The following is a 23,084-nucleotide window of genomic DNA, read 5'->3' on the forward strand; positions in this document are numbered from 1 at the left end:
TAAACATCAACAAATAGGGCACTGACAGCTGTCAGTGTAGCTAGCTAGCTAATGTTATCTGTTGTTGCATTTATTTTATTTGAACAACACCGTATTCAAAAGATTAACCAGCTGTCTCAATGGCTGGATTTGTCATAAGCATTGACTTAAGGAAAGCTACTGGCAAACGAATCTGCTATAGAAATACTTAGAAATAATAAGATGACATTCCAGGTTATATGGATAACTATTGACAGATAGCTGACATGCGTTTTTCTACATTGTAATGGACACGGTGCAACCATTGGTAGGTAGGCTGCTGGCATACTTCGGCTGCGGTACAGCAAAGCCAGGTCAGCCCGTGCTCATGTTTCTCACAGGGGAAGTGAAATTAAAGGCTACAATGACTTTGCTCATGACCATGCATGCCAAAAATGAAATGTTTTACTTGAATTTTCTTCTGCGGGTGCTTGCTCATTATCTGAATATACACTTGTGGTTTCTAGCTAACGTCACAACAATAAAAGCCGTGGAGAATTGAAGTAAAGCAAAACATTAGTGGTCAAAACCATTCATGTTGGGGCAACGGGGGGAGCGGGTTTTCAAAATGCTATCATATCATGTAATTATATTTCTAAAATGGTCACACATATTTTCAATACAAACTATCTCAAATTGTTAACATTTTCAAATTATGATAATTTTCTGTTTAAAAAAAAAGTGGAGGTGCAAAAACAAGTTTGCGCATCTTATTTTAATTTGCTCCATGGCTCAGACGGCCAAGTAGATACAAGGCTGTTTGGCTCATCTCAGTCACGAAGAGGAATAACTTTGCAGTGGTTTCTGATGAATAAAAAATGTCATGCTGGGTGGGTGGTAACAATCAAATAAAACCCAGGCCTGTAACGAAACGTAGGCTGGTAATAATTTGTATGTCATATCATAGGAATAGTCACCGCATTCACACGCATTGTACAAAGTCTGCCGTTTTGATTTGTTACTTCAAGCTTAAATATATCATACTTTGACTAAAACGATGACTTTACTGACTTAAATCGTTGTGCAACATCATGGGTAAGCTCTGGCCATCGTCTTTCAGCTCAAAAAAAGTAGATTTCTACTGGTGTGGGCGTTTAACAGCAGTATTATTAACATAGATTACTGTTTTCACAAGGCCTGGAAGCAACAGGCATATAGTGTTCAGAGTTTGTGTGTGTACACAAGGTGTTTTCACATCCCAGGTGTGTGTGTGTTTATTCTTATCTAATTACGCTTGTCTCTTTCTCATTATGTCTAATTACTGTCGTCTGCATACTCACTCATCAGTAACACACATACGCAAGCGTTTTCAAGTCTGTTTATGCACATATTTACACGGCACATGTGTCTCATGCTGATGGCACCCTACCGCAAAGGCTGGGTCACAAGGCTGGATAAACTGCCTCCCCCTTCCTCCAGGTGGGCCCGCTCCTCCTGGTCTCCACCTCCGCTGCCAAACCGGATGTGGCGCGGGTCGTTGGGCTCCCCGTTGTACCAGTTATGGTTTCCGCCATCCGGGGTCATCACAGGGCTTTTGGCCTCATCCTGCTGCCCCATCTGGTCCTGCGCCGTTTTCACCATATTCATCGCGTTCACCGGCAACTGGAGGAGCTTTTGCATGGGCGTCATGGCTAGCGTCGTAGAGTCCTTTCCCGAGAAGAAGCCCAATCGCAACCTTATGGACTGAAGAACTCAAAAAAACCTAGACCTTCTTAGATCGTTTCCATATGGCGTAGCTCTAGATGTGGGGTACTGGAATGAGGATTGGAGAAGGTAGATCCAACAGTGGGTGTCCACTTTCATTCTCCAGAAGCTAATGTGGTGAATACAGTCATCAACAACAAGCCCAAACTCTTGATATCTTCCTTTGAGATGGTCCTACTGAGCTGGAGATAATGACTTATTCACTATGGATATTCCTTTTGAAGAGGAAATAATGATGCGTCAGGTCTTGCCTTGGATGAAGCCTTAATGATGACGAGTGCTGACAGCTTCCTCTGACACCACATAGAAACCCAGCCTTACAGTTGCTCTTCTCGTGTGAACCGTACGCTCCGCTATGCTAGGGCTGTCTAAGGGAGCCCAGTGAAGCAACAGTAGACTGCACAGCACAGTGAGTAGCAAGTAGGTGCTGAGGATAGAAGGCGTGGATGGAGTTCCCTCCCTTTATTTTTCCTCCTTCGCTTCCTGTTCTGCTCCTTCTCTTGCTCCTCTCATGGGGAAAGGAGCTCCGTCTGCCTCTCCGAGGGTTTGGCGTCTGGCGCTGATCTCCAATGTTGCTCTGCGCCGATGGCATAGCCCCCTTCTCTCCCTCCTTCCTCCTTCTCCGCCACGTTAGCAGCTACCACCCCTCCCTTCTCCTCCTCACTCCTCCCCCTCTCCCTCTCCATCTCGTGTGTACGCAGGTTTTCCGACGCTCTGCTCCGTTTCATCTCTTGCTCTGCCTTGACTCCAGTGCACTCCTCTCGCCTGAAACTGTATTTGTCTCTCATTGCTTGCTCTCTTCTCCCCACCATCTTTATCGCCATCATGCTTAGTTCCCCTCTTCTTCACCTGATCTTGTTCCCTTCGTTCACCACCCCTCCCTGTTTCCTTGCTTGCTTCCTTCTGGTTACATTATCTTTGTCCATGCCCTCTTTTCTCTCCCTTCGTTTTCCTGTTCCCTCGCTCTCTTGCCTTACATGACTCAGCTTTCACAGCAGTGTCGTGGTGATGATGTTGCTCTTTCTCACACGCACACTCCTCCTCGTTTTTCCGATCAACAGTGCCACCTAACAACAGGAATCCTTTCTCTCTGCCTCTCTCTCATTCCTTAATCTCTCATTCCTTCCCCTCTTCCTCTCTCATTCCTTAATATCTCTCATTCCTTTCCCTCTTCCTCTCTCATTCCTTTCTCTCTTCCTCTCTCATTCCTTTCTCTCTTCCTCTCTCATTCCTTTATGCCTCACATTCTCTCTTTTTCCTTTCTATTATTCCTTTCTCTCCGTCTCTCTCTCATTCCTCTTTCTCCCGGAGGCTATAACGTAATGGGTTAATTTATAGCCAGAGAGAGACTGTGGGATTGTGGAGGACTGATGGCCATGATGATGGCCCTGTGTGTGTGTGTGTGTGTGTGTGTGTGTGTGTGTGTGTGTGTGTGTGTGTGTGTGTGTGTGTGTGTGTGTGTGTGTGTGTGTGTGTGTGTGTGTGTGTGTGTGTGTGTGTGTGTGTGTGTGTGTGTGTGTGTGTGTGTGTGTGTGTGTGTGTGTGTGTGTGTGTGTTGATCGAGGTAAGGGAGTGCCGCACTGAAGCAAGGGAACATTAAATCACATCCTTTACTAAAGGGGCCTAGGTTGCTAGGCAAGGGTACTAAATTACCCGCTTCAGTAAGGGGCTAGGACACAGAGATGTGGCCCATGTTCTGTTCAGTGCTACGGTTCCAGAAAACACAGATTTAGCATCAAAGTCAGGTTTTATTGCTTGTATCTGTACCGAATCTAACACACTAAATTAAACATGTCAGATGCATAAAACCTCAACAATTCTCCAATTTGCTTTTTCATGGTATGGTATGTCTCTCTTCTCTCTCTCTCTGCAGTATTACTGGTACCATCCCCCACCTATCTCCATTCACCATTTCTCACCAGGATGCCTGAAACTGTGACATCACGCTCTAGTGAATTGCACAAACACACACACACACACACACACACACACACACACACACACACACACACACACACACACACACACACACACACACACACACACACACACACACACACACACACACACACACACACACACACACACACACACACACACACACACACACACACACACACACACACACACACACAGCCAATGTGGCACATAAACAGTTTCTCCTCACAGCTCGACATCATCTCATCAGTCAGCCCTGCTGCACTCTCTGCTACTCATGCCAAGTAAATTGCCCACCATCCAACAGACAAGGATACTATGACATTTCATCTTCAACTGAATTTGTCCGATACACACTCCTGTTTCAGAGACCGAGAAAGAGAGTGACACAGAGACTGATCCCTAATGGCCGGACCGACTGATCTAGAAATTATAATTATTAGTTAGATAGGATGCAAGGTGATTTACAGATCTCCTCAAACACACACAGATAAAGAGACCGAGACTGCGAGATCAATTGAATGATAGAGGAATTGTTCAATTATTCAATGACAATTAACACTGAGTGACATTGTTGTAATCAACAATCAAGTGAACACTGAACACAACCAAACCAAGATGGCCGCTTAGATGGCGTACAAACATATGGAGTCTTCTGAGAAATAAACAGAGAGGATGAGTAGTTGTGGGCCACGGGAGAGAGACATTTTTCAGAGAAAAAGCCAGACCAAAATCAATGACATTTAGAGAGGCAGGGGAGGGAAAATAAAGACGATATCAGAACAGACAGTCACACGTACTCCGAGGAGGTGAGAGAGAGGAGAAAGATCAAGTGAAGTGAGCAAAAGCGAGGGAGTCAGGGGAAGCAATGTATTATACACAGTGCCGACAGAAAGTATTCACACCCCTTAACTTTTTCCACATTTTGATGTGTTAGATTTTGTGCCAGTGGCCTACACACAATACCCCATCATGTAAACATTGGATTATGTTTTTACACATTTTTACAAATTAATACAAAATGAAAAGCTGAAATGTCTTGAGTCAATAACTATTCAACTCCTTTGTTATGGCTAGCCTAAATAAGTTCAGGAGTAAAGATATGCTTACCAAGTCACTCTGTGTGCAATAATAGTGTTTAAAATGATTTTTTAATGACTACCTCATCTCTATAGCCCACACATACAGATTGTAAGGTCCCTCAGTCGAGCAGTACATTTCAAACAAAGATTCAACCACAAAGACAAGGGAGGTTTTCCAATATCTCGCAAAGAAGGGCACCTATTGGTAGATGGGTAAAATAAAGAAAATGCAGACATTGAATATCCCTTTGAGTATGGTGAAGTTATGAATTACAATTTGGATGGTGTATCAATACACCCAGTCACTACAAAGATACAGGAGTCCTTCCTAACTCAGTTGCCGGAATGGAAGGAAACCACACCATGAGGCCAATTGTGAATTTAAAACAGTTACAGAGTTTAATGGCTGTGATAGGAGAAAACTGAGGATGGATCAACAACATTGTTGTTACTCCACAACACTAACCTAAATTACAGAGTGAAAAGAAGGAAGCCTGTACAGAATAAAATGATTCCAAAACATGCATCCAATAAGGCACTAAAGTAAAACTACAAAAAATGTGGTGCAAATCCAACACAAACCATCACTTCATACACTATGTATACAAAAGTATGTGGACACCCCTTCAAATTAGTGGATTTGGCTATTTCAGCCACAGACGTTGCTGCCAGGTATCTAAAATCGAGCACATAGCCATGCAGACAAACATTGCCAGTAGAATGGCCTTATTGAAGAGCTCAGTGACTTTTAATGTGGCACCGTCATAGGATGGCAACTTTCCAGCAAGTCAGTTCATCAAATTTCTGCCCTGCTGGAGCTGCTCCGGTCAACTGTAAGTGCTGTTCTTGTGAAGTGGAAACATCTAGGAGCAACAATGGCTCAGCCGCGAAGTGGTAGACCACACAAGCTCACAGAATGGGACTGCCGAGCACAATAATTGTTCGTTGGGGGCTTCATGAAATGAGTTTTCATGGCCGAGCAGCCGCACACAAGCCTAAGATCACCATGCACAATGCCATGCGTCGGCTGGTGTGGTGTAAAGCTCACGGCCATTTGACTCTAGTGCAGTGGAAACACGTTCCCTGGAGTGATGAATCACGCTTCACCATCTGGTAGTTTGACGGACGAATATGGCAGATACCAGGAGAATGCTACCTGCCGAATGCATAGTACCAACTGTAAAGTTTGGAGGAGGAGGAATAATGGTCTCGGGCTGCTTTTCATGGTTCAGGCTTGGCCCCTTAGTTCCAGTGAAGGGATCTTAACGCTACAGCATACAATTACATTAAATTCTAGACGATTCTGTGCTTCCAACTTTGTGGCAACAGTTTGTGAAGGACTTTTCCTGTTTCAGCATGACAATGACCCCGTGCACAAAGTGAGGACTGTCAGAAATGGTTTATCAAGATCGGTGTGGAAGAACTTGACTGGCCTGCACAGAGCCCTGACCTCAACCCCATCGAACACCTTTGGGATGTATTGGAATGGCGACTGTGAGCCAGACCTAATCCCCCACAATCAGTGCCCAACCTGTCTAATGCTCTTGTGACTGAAAGGAAGCAAGTCCCCGTAGCAATGTTTCAACATCTAGTGGAAAGCCTTCCCAGAAGAGTGGAAGCTGTTATAGCGGCAAAGTGGGGACAAAATCCATATTAATCCCCATGATTTTAGAATGAGATGTTCAAAAACATCCACACATCCACGTATGTGTCCACATACTTTTGTAATGTAGTATATTTTCAAGCATGGTTGGTGGTGGTTGCATCATGTTATGGATATGCTTGTTGTCGGCAAGAACTAGAGTTTTTTTAGGATGAAAATAAATGGAATAGAGCTAAGCGCCGGCAAAATCCTAGAGGAAAATCTACTTTCCAACAGACACTGGGAGACAAATTCAACATTCAGCAGGAAAATAACCTAAAACACAAGGCAAAATATACAATAGAGTTGCTTACCAAGATTACATTGAATGTTCCTGAGTGGCCTAGTTACAGATTTCACTTAAATCAGGTTGAAAATCTATGGAAAGACTTGAAAATGGCTCTCTAGCAATGATCAACAACCAAATTGACAAATTAATTATTTGCAAATAATGTGCAAATACTGTACAATCCAGGTGTGCAAAGGCTCTTAGAGACTTACCCAGAAATATCCAGAACTGTAATTGCTGCTGATTCTACAATTTATTGACTCAGGGGTGTGAATACTTATACTTTAATATTTCTATATTTAATTTTCAATATATTTGCAAACATTTCTAAAAACATGTTTTCACATTGTCATTATGGAGTGTTGTGTGTAGATGGGTAAAAAACAACAACATTTAATCCATTTTGAATTCAGGCTGTAGCAAAATGTGGAATAAATCAAGGGGTATGAATACTTTCTGAAGGCAATGTAGACTACTGTCGAGATCTTACTCCGAGGGAGTAGTTCGCTGGGGTGAGAATGGTGCTGTTGACAGGTTTCGAGACCTCAAATCCCACAAACCTTAAAACCTGCTCTCTTCCATTATCCTTGTATACAGTCTATGGTTCCTCCACAGAGAATACAATGGACTTAACCGGACTTAGCTTCACAACCACGCCTCAACCAACGCAGGCTTAGCAAGACATTTATTCTCTTCCTTCTCCTGCCTGTTAGTCGATGACTCATTGCTAATAGAAGAACACATTACGTAGGGACGTACAGTAGGCCTCCGTGACTAGAGAATCTTCTGATGTTTAGCATCATGCTAACAGAGGATGATACTAGTCGGCTGGCGTATTGCTCAGCAGGGTGGGACTGTAAATTAGATTTCAATAGATAATGAAGTTATCGATTTTGACAAATGAAAGGAAGGCAAAAGAGATTACTAGCCTGGTCCCAGAGCTGCATATACTGTTTAGCCAACTCCTATAGTTGTTTTGGCATAAAAACAGATCTGGGACTGGGTTTAGTAGATTACGCCACCAAGACAACAACCTATTCAAATAACCTACCCAAAATAACAAGGAGGAACATCTTGACTTTACTGTGTGTAAGCGGTTAGTGGTTTGTCTTTGGCTTACATGACAACATGGAGAATGTTTGTGCAGAAACATGAACATTCGTTCATCTGCTACATCCATCTCCCAGATGTGTGAATGGCACATTGAAAAAGCAATCCTCTCCAAGGTCTTAATGCTTTTTCTCCAAGAACGTCACTTCATCCTACATCTCAACTCAAAATGTTGTATTGGAACCAATGTTCGCTATATTTTTTATCTGAGAAAATTTCAGGTCTGCTGACAGAAAACTCGTTTAATGTTAACACTGAGGCTGTACCCGCTTTAAGTTAGTTTTAACAATGGTCAAGTAAGCTACTGTGGCTATTTGATCATAATGTAGGCCTACCAGAGTGTCTCAAAATACAACAAAATGAGACAAAAGCAAGCACTTTACCTTACTAGCTCTTCAAAGATGTCTAGAAATGCACACGTTTTGTGCTCTTGTAGGAAGCAATCACTCCCCCATTGCTGACTAGAAATTATCTATAACTGGGCTAATAACTTATTAACTAGCAAAGGATATGAACAAATGTACACACCTCGCTACATGTAACTCACTTTGATCTCAAAACAAGCTCATCTACCCACAACCGCTGATGCTGTAAAAACAGTCCAGTTTAAAGTGAATGGCACAGATCCATGAATGGCAATGGTCTATTTTCATATAGGCCTACGGCATCTGATTGGTTATGGCGCACCGATCTGTGCAGAGTACATGCCTGCGTCGTGCCAGTCAATTAAATAAAATCATACTCTGATGTGTTCTGCCTACAACAAAATCTCCTGTATTGTTAGTTATGCATACTAAGTCTTGCGTAGTTCATTTAGTTTTGTTATGTTGCATTGAAAGTGGCTAATTGATTCGATCACAATTCCCAAAGTAAAGGGAAAAGTGATAATATTTCTTCTGCTTGGCAGTCCAGGAGAGCTGTGCTTTAGAGGGAACATTGATTGTAACCCCACTTCATCCTAATTCATTCAATGCAGAATTTAAGGATGCAAATGGACAATTTGTGAAAGAGCCAAACAGATCCACAAATGGCATCAATCTGTCACGTTTGCGATGACATGGCAGAGAAAAATGCCCTGAGCAACATGGAATGTGGTGGTGACTCGGGCAGGTTTCCAAGGCAACAGCATTTCCTCTGCCATGTTTATACAGAGACCAGACGACTTGCCATCCTGTGCACCTGGGATACAACAGAACAATGCAAACATGCTGGGTAATTGCACATCAGATAAAAACTAGCTGTCGAGTGGCCATTATTGAACAGGTGACTATGTGCTGCTGCTGCTGCTATGACAATCTAAAACTGGATTTAAAGCTGTATGATGGAGGTATATTGTGTGTGTTGTTGTCTCATCTAGACATGTCATATAAGCATGGTTTGGGGTCCAACTTTAAGAAATATCTCGTGCACAAACCAGTTTGTTCAAGCTCTGTAGTAATTGTTGTTGCTGCTATGACAATCTAAAATGGGATTTAAAGATGGGCGATAGTAGTATATTCTCTGTGTGTTGTCTCAACTAGACCTGCAATATAGGATAGGCTAAGGGTTAAACTTTTAAAATGTCCATGCACCAGTAGTTTGTTCGGCTCTCCATATCCTGTAAAAGCCCATTTTCTATGGCATACATTATATGTGCCACTGCCACTAAATCAATCTCTCATTTGAAAGGCCTGAGTTAGATATCTTTCCCATTATGTATGATACCATAAAAAAATAAACTGAATGTACAAAATATTAGGAACACCTGCTCTTTCCTTGACAGACTGACCAGATGAATACAGGTGAAAGCTACAGTATGATCCCTTATTGATGCCACTTGTTAAATCCACTTCAATCAGTGTAGATGAAGGGGAGGAGACAAGTTAAAGAAGGATTTTAAAGCCTTAAAACAATTGAGACATGGATTGTGTATGTATGCCATTCCAGCTCTCTCTCTTTTAGAAGTTCAGCTGTGGAGCTACGAAGAAGACAGGATCATTTTTTTAAAAATGACATTGCTGCAAAATAAAATCTCTGCTAAGAACATAAGATTGCACAGCTAACCAAACATTTCTGCTGAATACATGGTATATACTGTAAAGCTTTGATACAAAATGTGGATGGAAACATGGTTATTGTATTTGAGTAAAATCATACCATATGAAAAGAAATCACAACAGCTGTGATGGAAACAGGATGTTACTGTACATTTTTATAAATGCCGACAGATCATTTGTTTGTTCGACAGTGTGGGATATTTTTTGTGTCGGTAAAATTAGTTATGTGAGAAATGGCACTAGAAGCAACTTTTATGCGCAAATATTGATATAACAACCATCATATCGAAGTAAACTTGGAGTCACGCGATGATACGGTGAGTGGTCCTCCTACCACTACTCGGGAAACTATGCAGTTTATTAGGCTACAGATTAAATAAATGATGATGAACTTCACAGGGTGATGAAAGTGCACAGTTATCTTGATGCTCCTTTCTAATAAATATTGAGGGCCTTATTCTGGTAACATGATGATTGACGCTGTCACGTTCTGACCTTTATTTCCTTTGTTTTGTCATTATTTAGTATGGTCAGGGCGTGAGTTGGGTGGGCAGTCTATGTTTGTTTTTCTATGTTTTGGGGTATTTCTATGTTTCAGCCTAGTATGGTTCTCAATCAGAGGCAGGTGTCATTAGTTGTCTCTGATTGAGAATCATACTTCGGTTTCCTGGGTTTCACTGTGTGTTTCTTCCTGTCTTTGTGTTTTGCACCAGATAGGGCTGTTTTGGGTTTTCACGTTTCTTGTTTTTGTTGTTTGTTCATGTGAAGTGATTTATTAAAACATGAATCAAAACAACCACGCTGCGCTTTGGTCCGCCTCTCCGTCAATGGAAGAAATCCCTTACAGACTGCCATTAACTGCCATTTGACAAATACACATTTTCTCGCTCTTACCCATAATAATCTCATCATGTAGCCTAGCCTACCCACACTTTATCAGCGAGCTGTTGGCTAGAGCACACGTTGCCAACTCCTCAGTAAGGAAAGTAGCTATTGGCTGTCCAAAAAGTCGCTAAATGACGTCATCGCCAAATTTGCACAATTGGACATGTGCATGCGATTGTGATGGACGCTGTAGGAGAGGAATAACGTCGTAGGAGAGACAAAAGTGAGTAAAAAACACCCTAAATATGTTTAGAACTACAAGTGAGCAAGCTGCAGAGTGGCACAACACAGCGAATAAGAACCAGATATTTGAGGCCATACTCCTTCCTCCTTCAGCACTTTAGAGGCATTGTTAGTCCCTATCCCCAGGAGTTTCTCTTTTTTTAAGACAACACTTCGAGGAAAGCCACAACAGCACGGGCTAAAGATTTGGCATCTCCTCCCTCCAACTCTACAAGCCCCAGAAATGTTGATACAATTGTCTGCTTGGTGTCACTAAAGTACCCCCAGGTACTTAGAAACACTTACATCCGTGGACTCATCGAGGAGGAGTCTGAAACGCTGGTCACCCACATCTGCGACCAACTGTTTCAGAAAGTATGTTGCCAGAACACCATTAGTCATTTCTGTGCACTTTATCCTGTGCATTTTGAAGTGGGTAGCAGCAGTGGACTCTGAGAACGCAGCTCTACATGCTTCTCCAATGTGATCCATCCCAGCATGGAACAGTGCGATAGCTAATGCCATGGTGGCCTCAGTCTTTTTTGCAGAGTCAACTTTTTTTAACCATAAATGGCAGCTTGTTTTGGGTGGAACTGTTATATAAGGCTTTGCCTTTTGAGTATGTTTTTGAGTTGTCATGTGTATTATTATTATTTTTTTTTTTTTACATCATTACATTTGGCATAGAAATCAGCCTTACAATACAGGCAGTACGCCCGTGTATCAACTCCAATAAATGGCTCTGAATTCAGGGTTTGATTCCCACTCCTTTCTGTATTTTGGGTGTACAGTTTAGACTGAGACATGATGAACTAGCCAGCTAGATGTTTAGCTTATGTCACAGAGAGGCACACACAGTGGACAAGGTGAGTAAGTGACTGAGGCTGTGAGTCAAATGCAGTGATTTATTTTCGTGCAGTTTATTTATTTCAGACAAAAAAACAGCAGCACCCAGTGCTCGTTGAGAAAAGTCTCCAATAACACCAGAAAAAGTCGCTAGGTCGATTAAATAAATAAAAATTGTCGCTAGAGGGGTCTGAATACTCTCTAAATATAGCGACAAAGTCACTAAGTTGGCTACACTGGCCAAGACCAGAGTAGGCACATTTGCTATTTAATGCAACAGTTTTTGTAGCAAAACTACGGTAGAGTTGAAAAAGCGATGGAAACACATTTAACTTTAGATTTTTATTCGGTACATGAAAAATGTTGTGTGCAGTACGTCATCACGCACTGAATGGAAAATGCGCATCTTTTCTTTTTGCAGATTTGAGAATATTTGCATTAAAATCTGTAGCCAATTGGATGGAAACCTAGCTATTAATTAAGTGGCCAAGAATAATTATATTGTTTTGAAAATTGTGAATTTACACTTGATATCCCAATTCACTAAATGCACCTTCACTCTTTCTGTGTGAAACATTAAATTAGCTTAAATCAATTAGTTGATCTAAAATTGGATTATTTGCGATTTTCATAGTTTTATCACAGGTTGTACTCTGTCTCACTAGGGTTGCAAACATGGCCAGCAAAATCCATGGAATATTTTTTTTTTTAAATAAGTCAAACTTGGAGTTCTCTGACACAGACTGTGTGTACCCATTGAACCCACTCAAGGCCATCCTGGCATGGAATGAAAAGCAATACAGTGAAAAAGCCTTCAACACAGTGACTTAACTATGAGCACCATCTGCTGGGGTAAATGCTCCAGTACACTTTAATCGAAGGTTATCTATTGTCAATAACATTGACCTTTGTGCTTATGTCAACAATTGCAGGTTAGTATGTCACTGCAAATATGTCAACGTATAGTATATTGATGGTATAATAAGGGGTATAGAGGGTTTGTGCATTGAGTATTTCACAATTGCTTTTGCAGGGGTGCTTTCATGTAATGGAGGCTGGTTTGTTTTGCCATTACTCATCCACTCAAGCCTAAAGAAGACCAAAATATGTCATATGTGAAAAAAGTTTATTACAAGACAATTTTTATGCCAATTGTTTATCCCAATAGACAGTTGAGTATTTTAGACCATAATGTCATGGTTTAAAAAAACGTGGAGCTTGCTTACAAATGAACTCTGGGATCACAGTTATGGCAATCATTACACTGTGAATACATCATGGCAATCTCCAAACGGATCTCCAAACAGCCTCTGTTCTATTCCACCAAAGGAGAGTAAAGTGGAACTCCTGTTTGGTAAGCCTACCTTTAAATGGTGATGTATGATCTGTCAGTCAAAAAATGTTGCTTAAAAACCTCATACCTCCATCAAAAGTGAGCTGACCTATTAAACAAACGTAAAAGCAATTTGAATGATTCCTCACCAATTAGTGGTTGTAATTAACACAGAATGTTTCTGAGGGAAAATCTTTCAAAAGATGTCGAAGACAAAACATGAAAGGTGTTCAAACAAAGGTGTGAACGTGTAATAAAACATGATTCATTTCTAGCTTAGTCACTACATACAGTAGGCCAGTCGCTAGACTACACAGCTCCCCAGACACATATAAAGGCTACACTTCTAGTGCTGTGAATCAGATATCTAGACTAGGATCATCAAATATACCAACATACCAGACCAGAACCTCTACATGGCCAGGAAATGAACTTTTTTTAATCACACAAGGTGATAGCATCTTTGCTCTTGGCTTCAGCAACACACACACACACATGCCTCCCATTTTGCATATTTAATGCATTCATTTCACAGGCACTTAAATATAGCCCCTACCTGGAGTGCATCCCAAATGGCACTTTACTCACCATACCGTGCACTACCTTTGACCAGGGCCCATAGGGAATAGGGTTACATGTGGGACACATGACCAGAGTTATGCGTGCATAAATGGAACTTAATTCCCTTTTTCATGGACTTTTGTCTCTCGACGCATCTGCTGACCTTAGTTAGACTAAGCATGGGAATGGCATGCTATTCACCTGCTATTTGTTTGGGGTGGAGACCAAAGAAATGAACGTGGCGAGGTGTGTCTACAGATACGGCGTATTCCAACCTAGATTTAATTCCCTAATAATTCCACCACCTTTATGTGCGATAAAACGATGAATAAGGTCAAGCAACCTGTTGGTTCCAAGTGGAAAACCATCAAATGTATTTTTCCCAGATAGAAATAAAACCATTCTCCATGAAATGTAATTTACAAATTGATCAGAGCTATTAATAAGATGAGTAAGCCGTTTGGATAAGGGGATTGTAAACATAAATGACCATTTAAAAAAAAATCTATAAATCTTATTTTATCTTGTGATCGCTGGAGATAAATGTTAAACAAGTCAACACTGAAGCATACATAGCTTATCCCCATTTCCACAGTGAAGTTTATTAAATGTTTATTAAATGCTGACCTTTATAATTTGCACGGATGAAAGAGACTCAGATCCTATCAAGCTCTGTCAGGATGGTTGGGGAGCGTCTCTCCAGAGACGTTAGATCGGGCTCAAGTTTGGGCTCTGGCTGGGTCATTCAAGGACATTCAGACACTTGTCCCGAAGCCACTCCTGCATTGTCTTGGCTGTGTGCTTAGGGTTGTTGTCCTGTTGGAAGGTGAACCTTCGCCCCAGTCTGAGGTCCTGAGCCCTATGGAGCAGGTTTTCATCAAGGATCTCTCTGTACTTTGCTCCTTTCATCTTTCCCTCATTCCTGACTAGTCTCCCAGACTCTGCCGCTGAAAAACATCCCCACAACATGATGCTGCCACCACCATGCTTCACTGTAAGGATGGTGCCAGGTTTCCTCCAGATGTGACACTTGGCATTCAGGCCAAAGAGTTCAATCTTGGTTTCACCAGACCAGACAATCTTGTTTCTCATGGTTTGAGTCCTCTAGTCCTCTAACTCCAAACGGGCTGTCATGTGCCTTTTACTGATGAGTGGCTTCCGTCTGGCCACTCTACCATAAAGGTCTGATTGGTGGAGTGCTGCAGAGATGGTTGTCATTCTGAAAGGATCTCCCATCTCCATAGAGGAACTCTGGAGCTCTGTCAGAGTGACCATCGGGTCCTTGGTCACCTCCCTGACCACCTCCCTCACCCCAGAGAATGCGATTCCACTGCTCCAGAGGCCAATGGCGGCGCGAGCTTTACACCATTCCAGCCGATGCTTGGCATTTCGCATGGTGATGTTAGGCTTGTGTGTGGCTGTGCGGCCATGGAAACCCATTTCAAGAAGCTCCCGGCTCCCGATGAATAGTTATTGTGCTGACATTGCTTCCAGAGGCAGTTTGGAACTCGATAGTGAGTGTTGCAATCGAGGACAGATTATTTTTATGTGCTACGCGCCTCAGCACTCGACTGTTCCATTCTGTGAGCTTGTGTGGTCTACCACTTTGCGGCTGAGCCGTTGTTGCTCCTAGATGTTTCCACTTCACAAGAACAGCACTTACAGTTGACCGGGCAGCTCTAGCAGGGCAGAAATTTGACGAACTGACTTGTTGGAAAGGTGGCATCCTATGACAATGCCACATTGAAAGTCAGTGAGCGCTACATGCAATGTTTGTCTATGAAGATTGCATGGCCATGTGCTCGATTTTTATACACCTGTCATTAACGGGTGTGGCTGAAATAGCCAGATCCACTACTTTGAAGGGGTGCCCACATACTTCTGTATATATAGTGAACTTAGTGCGGAAAGTGTCGCCAAACCATTAAAAAAATTATTCATAACTACTTTCCTAACCCTAAATGATATACAAGATCAGAGTATTTTTAAATATACCAATTTGTCACACCCTGAACTGTTTCACCTGTCTTCGTGTTGTCACCCATCTTCCTCATTATCCCCAGTGTATTTATACATGTGTTCTCTGTTTGTCTGTTGCCAGTTTGTCTTGTCTTGTCAGGTCTTACCAGCGTGTTTTCCCGTATCCCTGTCTTCTCAAGTTCTATTTCCTAGATTCCCCGGTTTTGACCATTCTGCCTGACCCCGAGCCTGCACCTTATAGACTCTACCCTGGATTACAGACCTCTGCCTGTCTTTGATCTGTCTTTTGCCTGCCCCCTATTCGGGTCAATAAACATCTGTGACTCTAGCTGTCTGCATCTGGGTCTTATCCTGATACCAATTAGTGCTGAAACGGAGAAGAATATGTGTATATTTAGGCCTAAGTGGCTTTATTTCATTGATCCCTAATATTCTGAACTATTCTTCATATATTCCAGGGAGTCTGTCGAGAAAATGCTAATTAAAAAAGGTACACCAAATTTAAAGGGATGGCTTTAGATAAATTTACTGAAAACCATTTTGAATGAACTTCACGAGAAAATCTGTTGGTTGGAGGGTTTTCAGCGGTTGAATTCAATTTATTCAGGGCACGCATGGGAACCAGGCCTGCAAAGCCTGTTATGCACCTACATAAGATAAGTCTGAACATCAACTTCTGAGAAGTGTGTAGGAAAGGCGTACATCTGAATCAGGCCCATAGTATATAACACAGTGTCTCCAAAGGATATTGTAAAATGTATTAAAAAATGTATTCAATGAAATATCAGGTGCATGATACATTGGCCGTGCAGCATTTACGGGATACGGTAGAAGGCAGGGCATTCATACTTCTTGCTCTTCACCAAGCAGAGCAGCACTGTTGTGAAGGAAGTTGTCAAGGAACTAAGTTTGTGTTTATACAGGACCTCCCGCCCCCACCTCCCATCAACCAATCATGTCAATGCGGAGCTATACAGAGCCCTATGCATTGTTACAAAATTTGGGCGGCGCGTGGGGATGCAGCACAAAACTCAATTGGCCTCTGCATGCCTCCAGAGGATCCGAAATTGCGTCACACCATCCATACGGCCCCTATGAATTTTTTTTGTTGAAAAAAGCATAAATTGTCTCTTAGTTACTGGCGTGGTTAACCATATACTTAGGGATGTTGCGGTGATGAGATTTTGTCAGACGGTGATTGTCAAGCAAATAACTGCCGGTCTCACGGTAGGTAATCAAACGTTAACTAACATAAATACATTTAGCATCTTTTTGCTTCCACGCATAGTCTACAAGCCACTGATGCAGAACTTTGGAATATCTACATTTTAAAAAGTCTAATAAATCCATGTAATATAGCCCACACCTTCACAATAAATACATTTATTTTAGACAGGTCTAAAGAAACATGATATGAAGAAAATATAGTATATTTCAGAAGAACAGAAAAGCATACTCTGAGTTATCTTTATGTTAGGTCCTGATCTGGTTATGCCATATGGCTGTGGGCTACAATAGTTCATTTAGCAGACAATATTTGCTTAGAATTCCATGGCATTCTTTTATACTATTGTATAGTATGAAGAATACAACTGAACATAGCTGAATAAAATAGAAAGGATATTTTCTCCATCGGGACTTAAAAATAGATATATTGAATATTAAAACATACAATCAACCTGTAGTGAAGCCACTCAACATTTACATTGCATTCAGTCATCTAACAGACTCCCATCCAGAGCGACCCACAGGCGCAACCAGGGTTAAGCGACAGATCTTCCATCAAGTCAAAACGGGGACCCGAACCAGCAACCTATCGGCCACCGGCCCAAGCTCCCAACTGCCAGGCCACCAACCATCCAAGATCCCCCCACAGTTCCCTGTGATCGGGTCTTTGTCACAGGCTACAAGTGAAGACAGACACATTGGGGACACAACTGTGATCATCCTTATCCAATTCTGAGGTGCATTTTGAAGATATTGGAAGAACTGTCCAACTGTACTTTGTCAGTCAACAAAATGAGTAGGCCTAATGAACAGCAAAGGCAGTAGCCCATGTCAATCTACTATCCCCCCATAGTACAAAAGTTAACCGATTCTATTCTGTGTGAGGAATAAATATTCCAAGCATCGTCTGGGATGTGATGTATTAATTTGGAATCTAACCACTACCATCAAAACAATGTTTTCAAGCAATGTGGCTGACACAACAGATCAGAACATTTAGCTTAAAATGTTGATAAACTATTAGGCTATTTCTTCACATTATAAGCGCAGTAAAGCGCATATGTTCGAAAATACTGTCAATTTGCGGTAAAAAACACCATTCTCAAACATCAACTCCAATACAAATATGCATGTAATACTTTCATTAAAAAGGTGCATTTTTATAGTATGCATGCCAGTTAATCCCTACACTCATTGTAAAACTGATTTAATGTGCTTCATTTTTAAAAGTTGTTTGGCCACTTTAGTTATGATTACAAACCTTATCAGGCCTATGGGCTTGGCTACATGAGGTGTGTGACTATTATTTGAAAAAGGTTGCAAAAAAAGGCATGCTCTGTTTCTTGCCTTACTGCACACAAGCTGGGCATCATTCACACGTGATAATATATAATGCACAAGTGATAGGATAATATTGTCACCCATCAGACTATTCTTGATTTAATCTTTTGTCTTTACATATACTAAATAATATTTTTTGGATTTAGAATGGACCAGGGGCAGGGGAAAAAATACATGTCATCTATGCACTTAAATAGCGAATTAACTACGCTTTTCCCATGGTTCATTATCATGCCAGCCAGGTAGACTATACTCCTGTTGTAAAGAGAAGCAATGTGCTTAATACTAGGAAGGTTGGAAAATAAATATAGTAGCCTATAGAAAGCTGATGGGATCCTCCTATTTTTAATATAGAACATCACTCTGTTTCCTCACGCAATTTCTTAGCCTATTGAAATGTTGCGCAACATGAGCTCCTGGGCTCTCATGGAGTGTTTGATTAGATTTTCGAATTCATTTGCATTGATGACAGAGTGATTAGAGGGACAATAGAGTGCTGAGTACCAGGCAGTTAGCAAGTTTGGTAGCCTACTAATGATCATCAGCAGCATCAGAGCTTGGAGAATCCTAATTACCATGGCTAAATGGTTCCGTGGAATTTGACTGCCGTCACAACTTTGTGACCGCCGGTGTGGCGGTAATACGGTCACCGTAACAGCCCTACACATACTGACGTTTTAGAATTTGTGGCACAAATACCATTCAAGTCACGGGACCGATATTAGCAATTTTCACACATCATCTTCAAATCATCTACAAGTGACTTTTTGTTGAGCTTCACAATCAATTTTAAATACTTGTGGACGTTATGCGCAAAACATGCTAATATTGGTCCTATAATTTGAATGGGACTTTTTTTTTTTTTTGTCACAAATGATAAAACATTAGCATATGGAAACGGTGCCATGAAAACTAAACCAAAGAATGAAATATTGTCATATCTTGTCCATATGCTGCTTAAAGGGTAAGGAAACCAGTGTGTAATTTTGTAATTTGGGTGAACTATCCCTTTAAGAATAAAAATGGGATTACCCGATAAATGTATAAAAGATGCCACATTTTGGCAAAAGCACCAGATGTGGCTTAATTACCTTTTATAACACCCTCTATGTAGTACTATAACTTTGCTTATGAATGATTAGTTAACCATTATGTTGTGATTGTGGAGACTATGAAGCCTTTATCATTTGTTGTTATGCCTGTTTTAAAGGTGTGACCAATGAAACAAACATCTACAAAGCACAGATGCAAAAGTTAGACCTTCATGAGGTTATTTTACATGAAAATTTGTTTGTGGTCCTTCCAATGCAGCCATGCATGCACATATCAAATATCACAAGCCGTTGTGACATCAATGTTTCCTATTTTATGAAGAAAGCATCAATGTAAAATTGACAGCTCAAGCAAAGGCAGCTGGGATGACCTGTCCTGACCTGCATATTTTACTCTAGCTTTCTCACTGGAGCCATAGACCGGCCCACTTGCCGTGTCAGAAGAAAATACAGTATTTGGAAGGCCATTTAGACTATAAAGTATTACTTATACAGTAATCTTGGTACCCTGAACCAACCAGTGACACAAGAGACTTATACAGTATAAGTGTCTACCCTGACTTGGGCATTTTAATAGTGTTACCAGTGCTCCTTTTCTCCAATGCACTTTATTGCATTGCACTTAGAGCAGGTTGGGGTTGATGCCTGCAGCAATCAATGAACTGCAGATAAGAGCAGAAGTGACAGGTAGGCAGACTGCCCTTTCCTCTGCCCTGCACTCTTCAACCAAATCAAATCAAATAGATCCATAGATCCAGGATCCAAGAGAATACACTCGACACACACACTAAGCTACAAACTAGTTTCAATAGCAAGTTCAATAGCAGCATCAGCATCTCCCCCATCAATCTCAAATAACATGAATACAACAATACTGCTAAATAATACAGTACAATTGAATAGCACTGTCTAGACCTGCAATGTTTGGACTCAGAGCATTGTGTAGGGTCAAACATCAGATTGACAGCACAGTAAATCAACTGAATTATTTAAATGGCAAACTTTATATCTCAGATATTCATTTTTTGTTAATCAAATAACATTTTATTAGTGTAATATAGCAGTGAATATCGGTTGATAGCAGCCTACTAATTGTCTTAGTTTGCCTTCACTTTCTTAACCTTTTGCCAAGTGGCCAAAAATTGAAATTATATTTATCACAGTTCCCTAATTGCCCTTCAAGAGTAGGCTATACAGACAATGCCACTTGAAACGACCTTTCTGGAGAGCAGCATTCTGTGAACACAAGCCACTTCGCCCTACACACACACCGTCCTCTTCAGCACCACGGAGCTGTCCGGTCCGCGGTTCTGCAAATATATAGAAAACGAACGCTCCTTACGTAGACTATTATGAAGATTATTATGCCTAGTTTCATTTGTAGTATCAATTTCCAGCAACAATCTATCGCATATTTCCCCATCCTATCATGTTTGGTTGACTAGGCACTGTAAACTGATTTCTAATGGGATAGCGTTTTGGACGAATAGGCTATGCTACACACGAGTGAGTGGTCAGCCCGATTCGCGTTCAACTCAGATTAAGAATTTAAAATGTAGCCTATAGCCTAGATAGAATACTGAACAATTACGCTATGTGATAGCAATCTGTCAATAAATAAACCCACTCTAACAGAATATGCATATCGCTTCTGCGGCCTAGTCCCTTTTAAATTGGCCCAACACCAAATCACTGTAAGATTCAGAGCTTCAGCCCTGATGGCCTTGTCGTTGGTAGCAGCATACGGCAGTTTTCCCAAGCAAATTATCTAGGACTCAAGAAAATACACAACTATGACTGTTCAAACACATATTTTTCAATCGAAGTAAAACTACGTTGGAGATTGTTTATTCTAACGTCCCCAAGCATATAAATCCCGTTCAAGCACCGTTTCCTCTCCATCTTGACAGGCAGGAAATTGCATCCACCTCGCACCTCCCCCATAAACTGCCCATGATATTTCAATATGACAACATTAAACATAACCGCGACAAACGCAAGCGGCGACGGGTTTTTGCACCTACCTTTTGTAGTCGGAGGAGAAAATCCCTCCGCTGGCCGGGTCGTGGCCATATTCGGGCTCCCCGACATTCGAGGAGCCCCCTTTTTCATCATTGAAAGCGGAGCTAGCAGACATTTCAGCAGCTTCTTTGGAACACAATGATGGAGATTTAGTGCGGCGGTCAGGGCACCTCTTAAAGGCACACTACCCGCTATCTCCCCTCTATTCTCTGTGACACACCGTCACCAAGTAGACTAGGTTATCCCCAACATTGGAGCTACGTAAGCCTACAGTCGACAACATAAGGTCTGGGGACTCTTAACAGTTGCGTAGATTTCTGTGTGCGCCATTTCTGAAAAGTCTGCGCATGTACACAAATATTGAGATTTATAAACTTGCCATATATACATGTTTGTGTTATAAATCAGACCTGTTGTAAAACTGTGCACATTAACGAGCATTAAAACTCCGTTTGGAAAACGCCCAACATTCACCTTTTATGGTGACAATAACGCCATTTATTTGCTGTAAAATGTGAAACTATTTGAATTAGGCCATGGCAGTTTCTATAATATATATATATATATATATATATATATATATATATATATATATAGTGGCACACCAGGGGGTTTGGTCAAGACGTTTACACAGATCAGACAGAGTAGGATTAGCTCGGTTTCAATGGTGTTTATTTAAATAATCAATCAAAATTAAAGGATAGGTTTCCCCCATGAGATCCTCTCCGGGATACCGTCTTCTGGGCCCCGGGTCTTGCTGTATCCTGTCGTGCACAAAAACTGAACTGACTCCTTTTAGCTCGGGCACCGTGTCCAACTATACGAAAGTCACCTTTCTTTCCCCCCAATCCCTCCCTTTGTGTGCTGCCCCTCTGGCAGCTTTATGGGACTCGTACAAGCTGGTGAGCAATCAGCCCTTGATTTACCCACCAACCGCAATCAGCCCCAAGTAGTCCTGGCCGGAGAGCCCGTCGAAACCTGGCATGTCCAGCAGAGGGAGCCATCGCCTCGTGATGTAGACTCCCATCTGCCACCAGGCCTCAACGAATCTCCCCCTGGTGGCTGACCTGCCTTACGCCACAATATAGTACCAGTCAAAGTTCGGACACATCTACTCATTCCATGGTTTTTCTTTATTCATACTGTTTTCCACATTGAAGTCAATATGCCTTGTCTATTGCTGTTATGGTTAGTCATTTTCTGTCTTTCACTGTAGAGCCTCCAGCCCTTCTCAATATGCCTTATAGCATATGTTCCACCCCCACACATGCAGTGACCACACCTGGCTAAATTGGTGCCTCTAGAGACAAAACCTCTCTCATCGTCACTCAATGCCTAGGGTTACCTCCACTGTACTCACATCCTACCATACCCTTGTCTGTACATTATGTCTTGAATCTATTCTTCCGCACCCAGAAACCTGCTCCTTTTACTCTCTGTCCGAACGTACTAGATAACCAGTCATTTTATCCTTTAGCCATACTCTTATCCTTCTCCTCCTCTGTTTCTCTGGTGATGTAGAGGTGAATCCAGGCCCTGCAGCCCCCAGCACCACTCCCATTCCCCATGTGCTCTCATTTGTTGACATCTGTAACCGTAGAAACATTGGTTTCATACATGTTAACATTAAAAGCCTCCTCCATATGTTTGTTATATTCACTGCTTTAGAACACTCCGCCAACACAGATGTCCTAGTTGTGTCTGAATCCTGGCTTAGGAAGGCCACCAAAAATCCTGAAATTTCCATCCCTGACTATAACAATTTCCGACAAGATAGAACTACCAAAGGGGGCAGG

The 23,084-nt window shown here is 41.7% G+C and overlaps 1 protein-coding gene across 12 annotated transcripts in view; it reads right to left on the reverse strand.

Annotated features, from left to right (window-relative positions):
• The window catches only part of LOC124040149 (AP-3 complex subunit beta-2), a 104,536-nt gene extending 83,024 nt beyond the window's left edge, over positions 1-21,512 (reverse strand). For 3 of the 12 annotated variants that reach the window (XM_046357063.1, XM_046357090.1, XM_046357055.1), the window contains exon 1: positions 1,388-2,327. In XM_046357063.1, coding sequence (XP_046213019.1) covers positions 1,388-1,647 — 260 coding nt within the window. In that variant the 5' untranslated portion in view covers positions 1,648-2,327. Of the gene's footprint in view, positions 1-1,387; positions 2,328-21,290 lie in introns of those variants that run through there. The other 9 variants (XM_046357098.1, XM_046357071.1, XM_046357080.1 and 6 more) reach the window with 5 other exon arrangements.
• Between the last annotated feature and the right edge of the window lie 1,572 nt (positions 21,513-23,084).

Source organism: Oncorhynchus gorbuscha, linkage group LG01 (assembly GCF_021184085.1).
Source record: "Oncorhynchus gorbuscha isolate QuinsamMale2020 ecotype Even-year linkage group LG01, OgorEven_v1.0, whole genome shotgun sequence".
Classification (NCBI taxonomy): domain Eukaryota; kingdom Metazoa; phylum Chordata; class Actinopteri; order Salmoniformes; family Salmonidae; genus Oncorhynchus; species Oncorhynchus gorbuscha.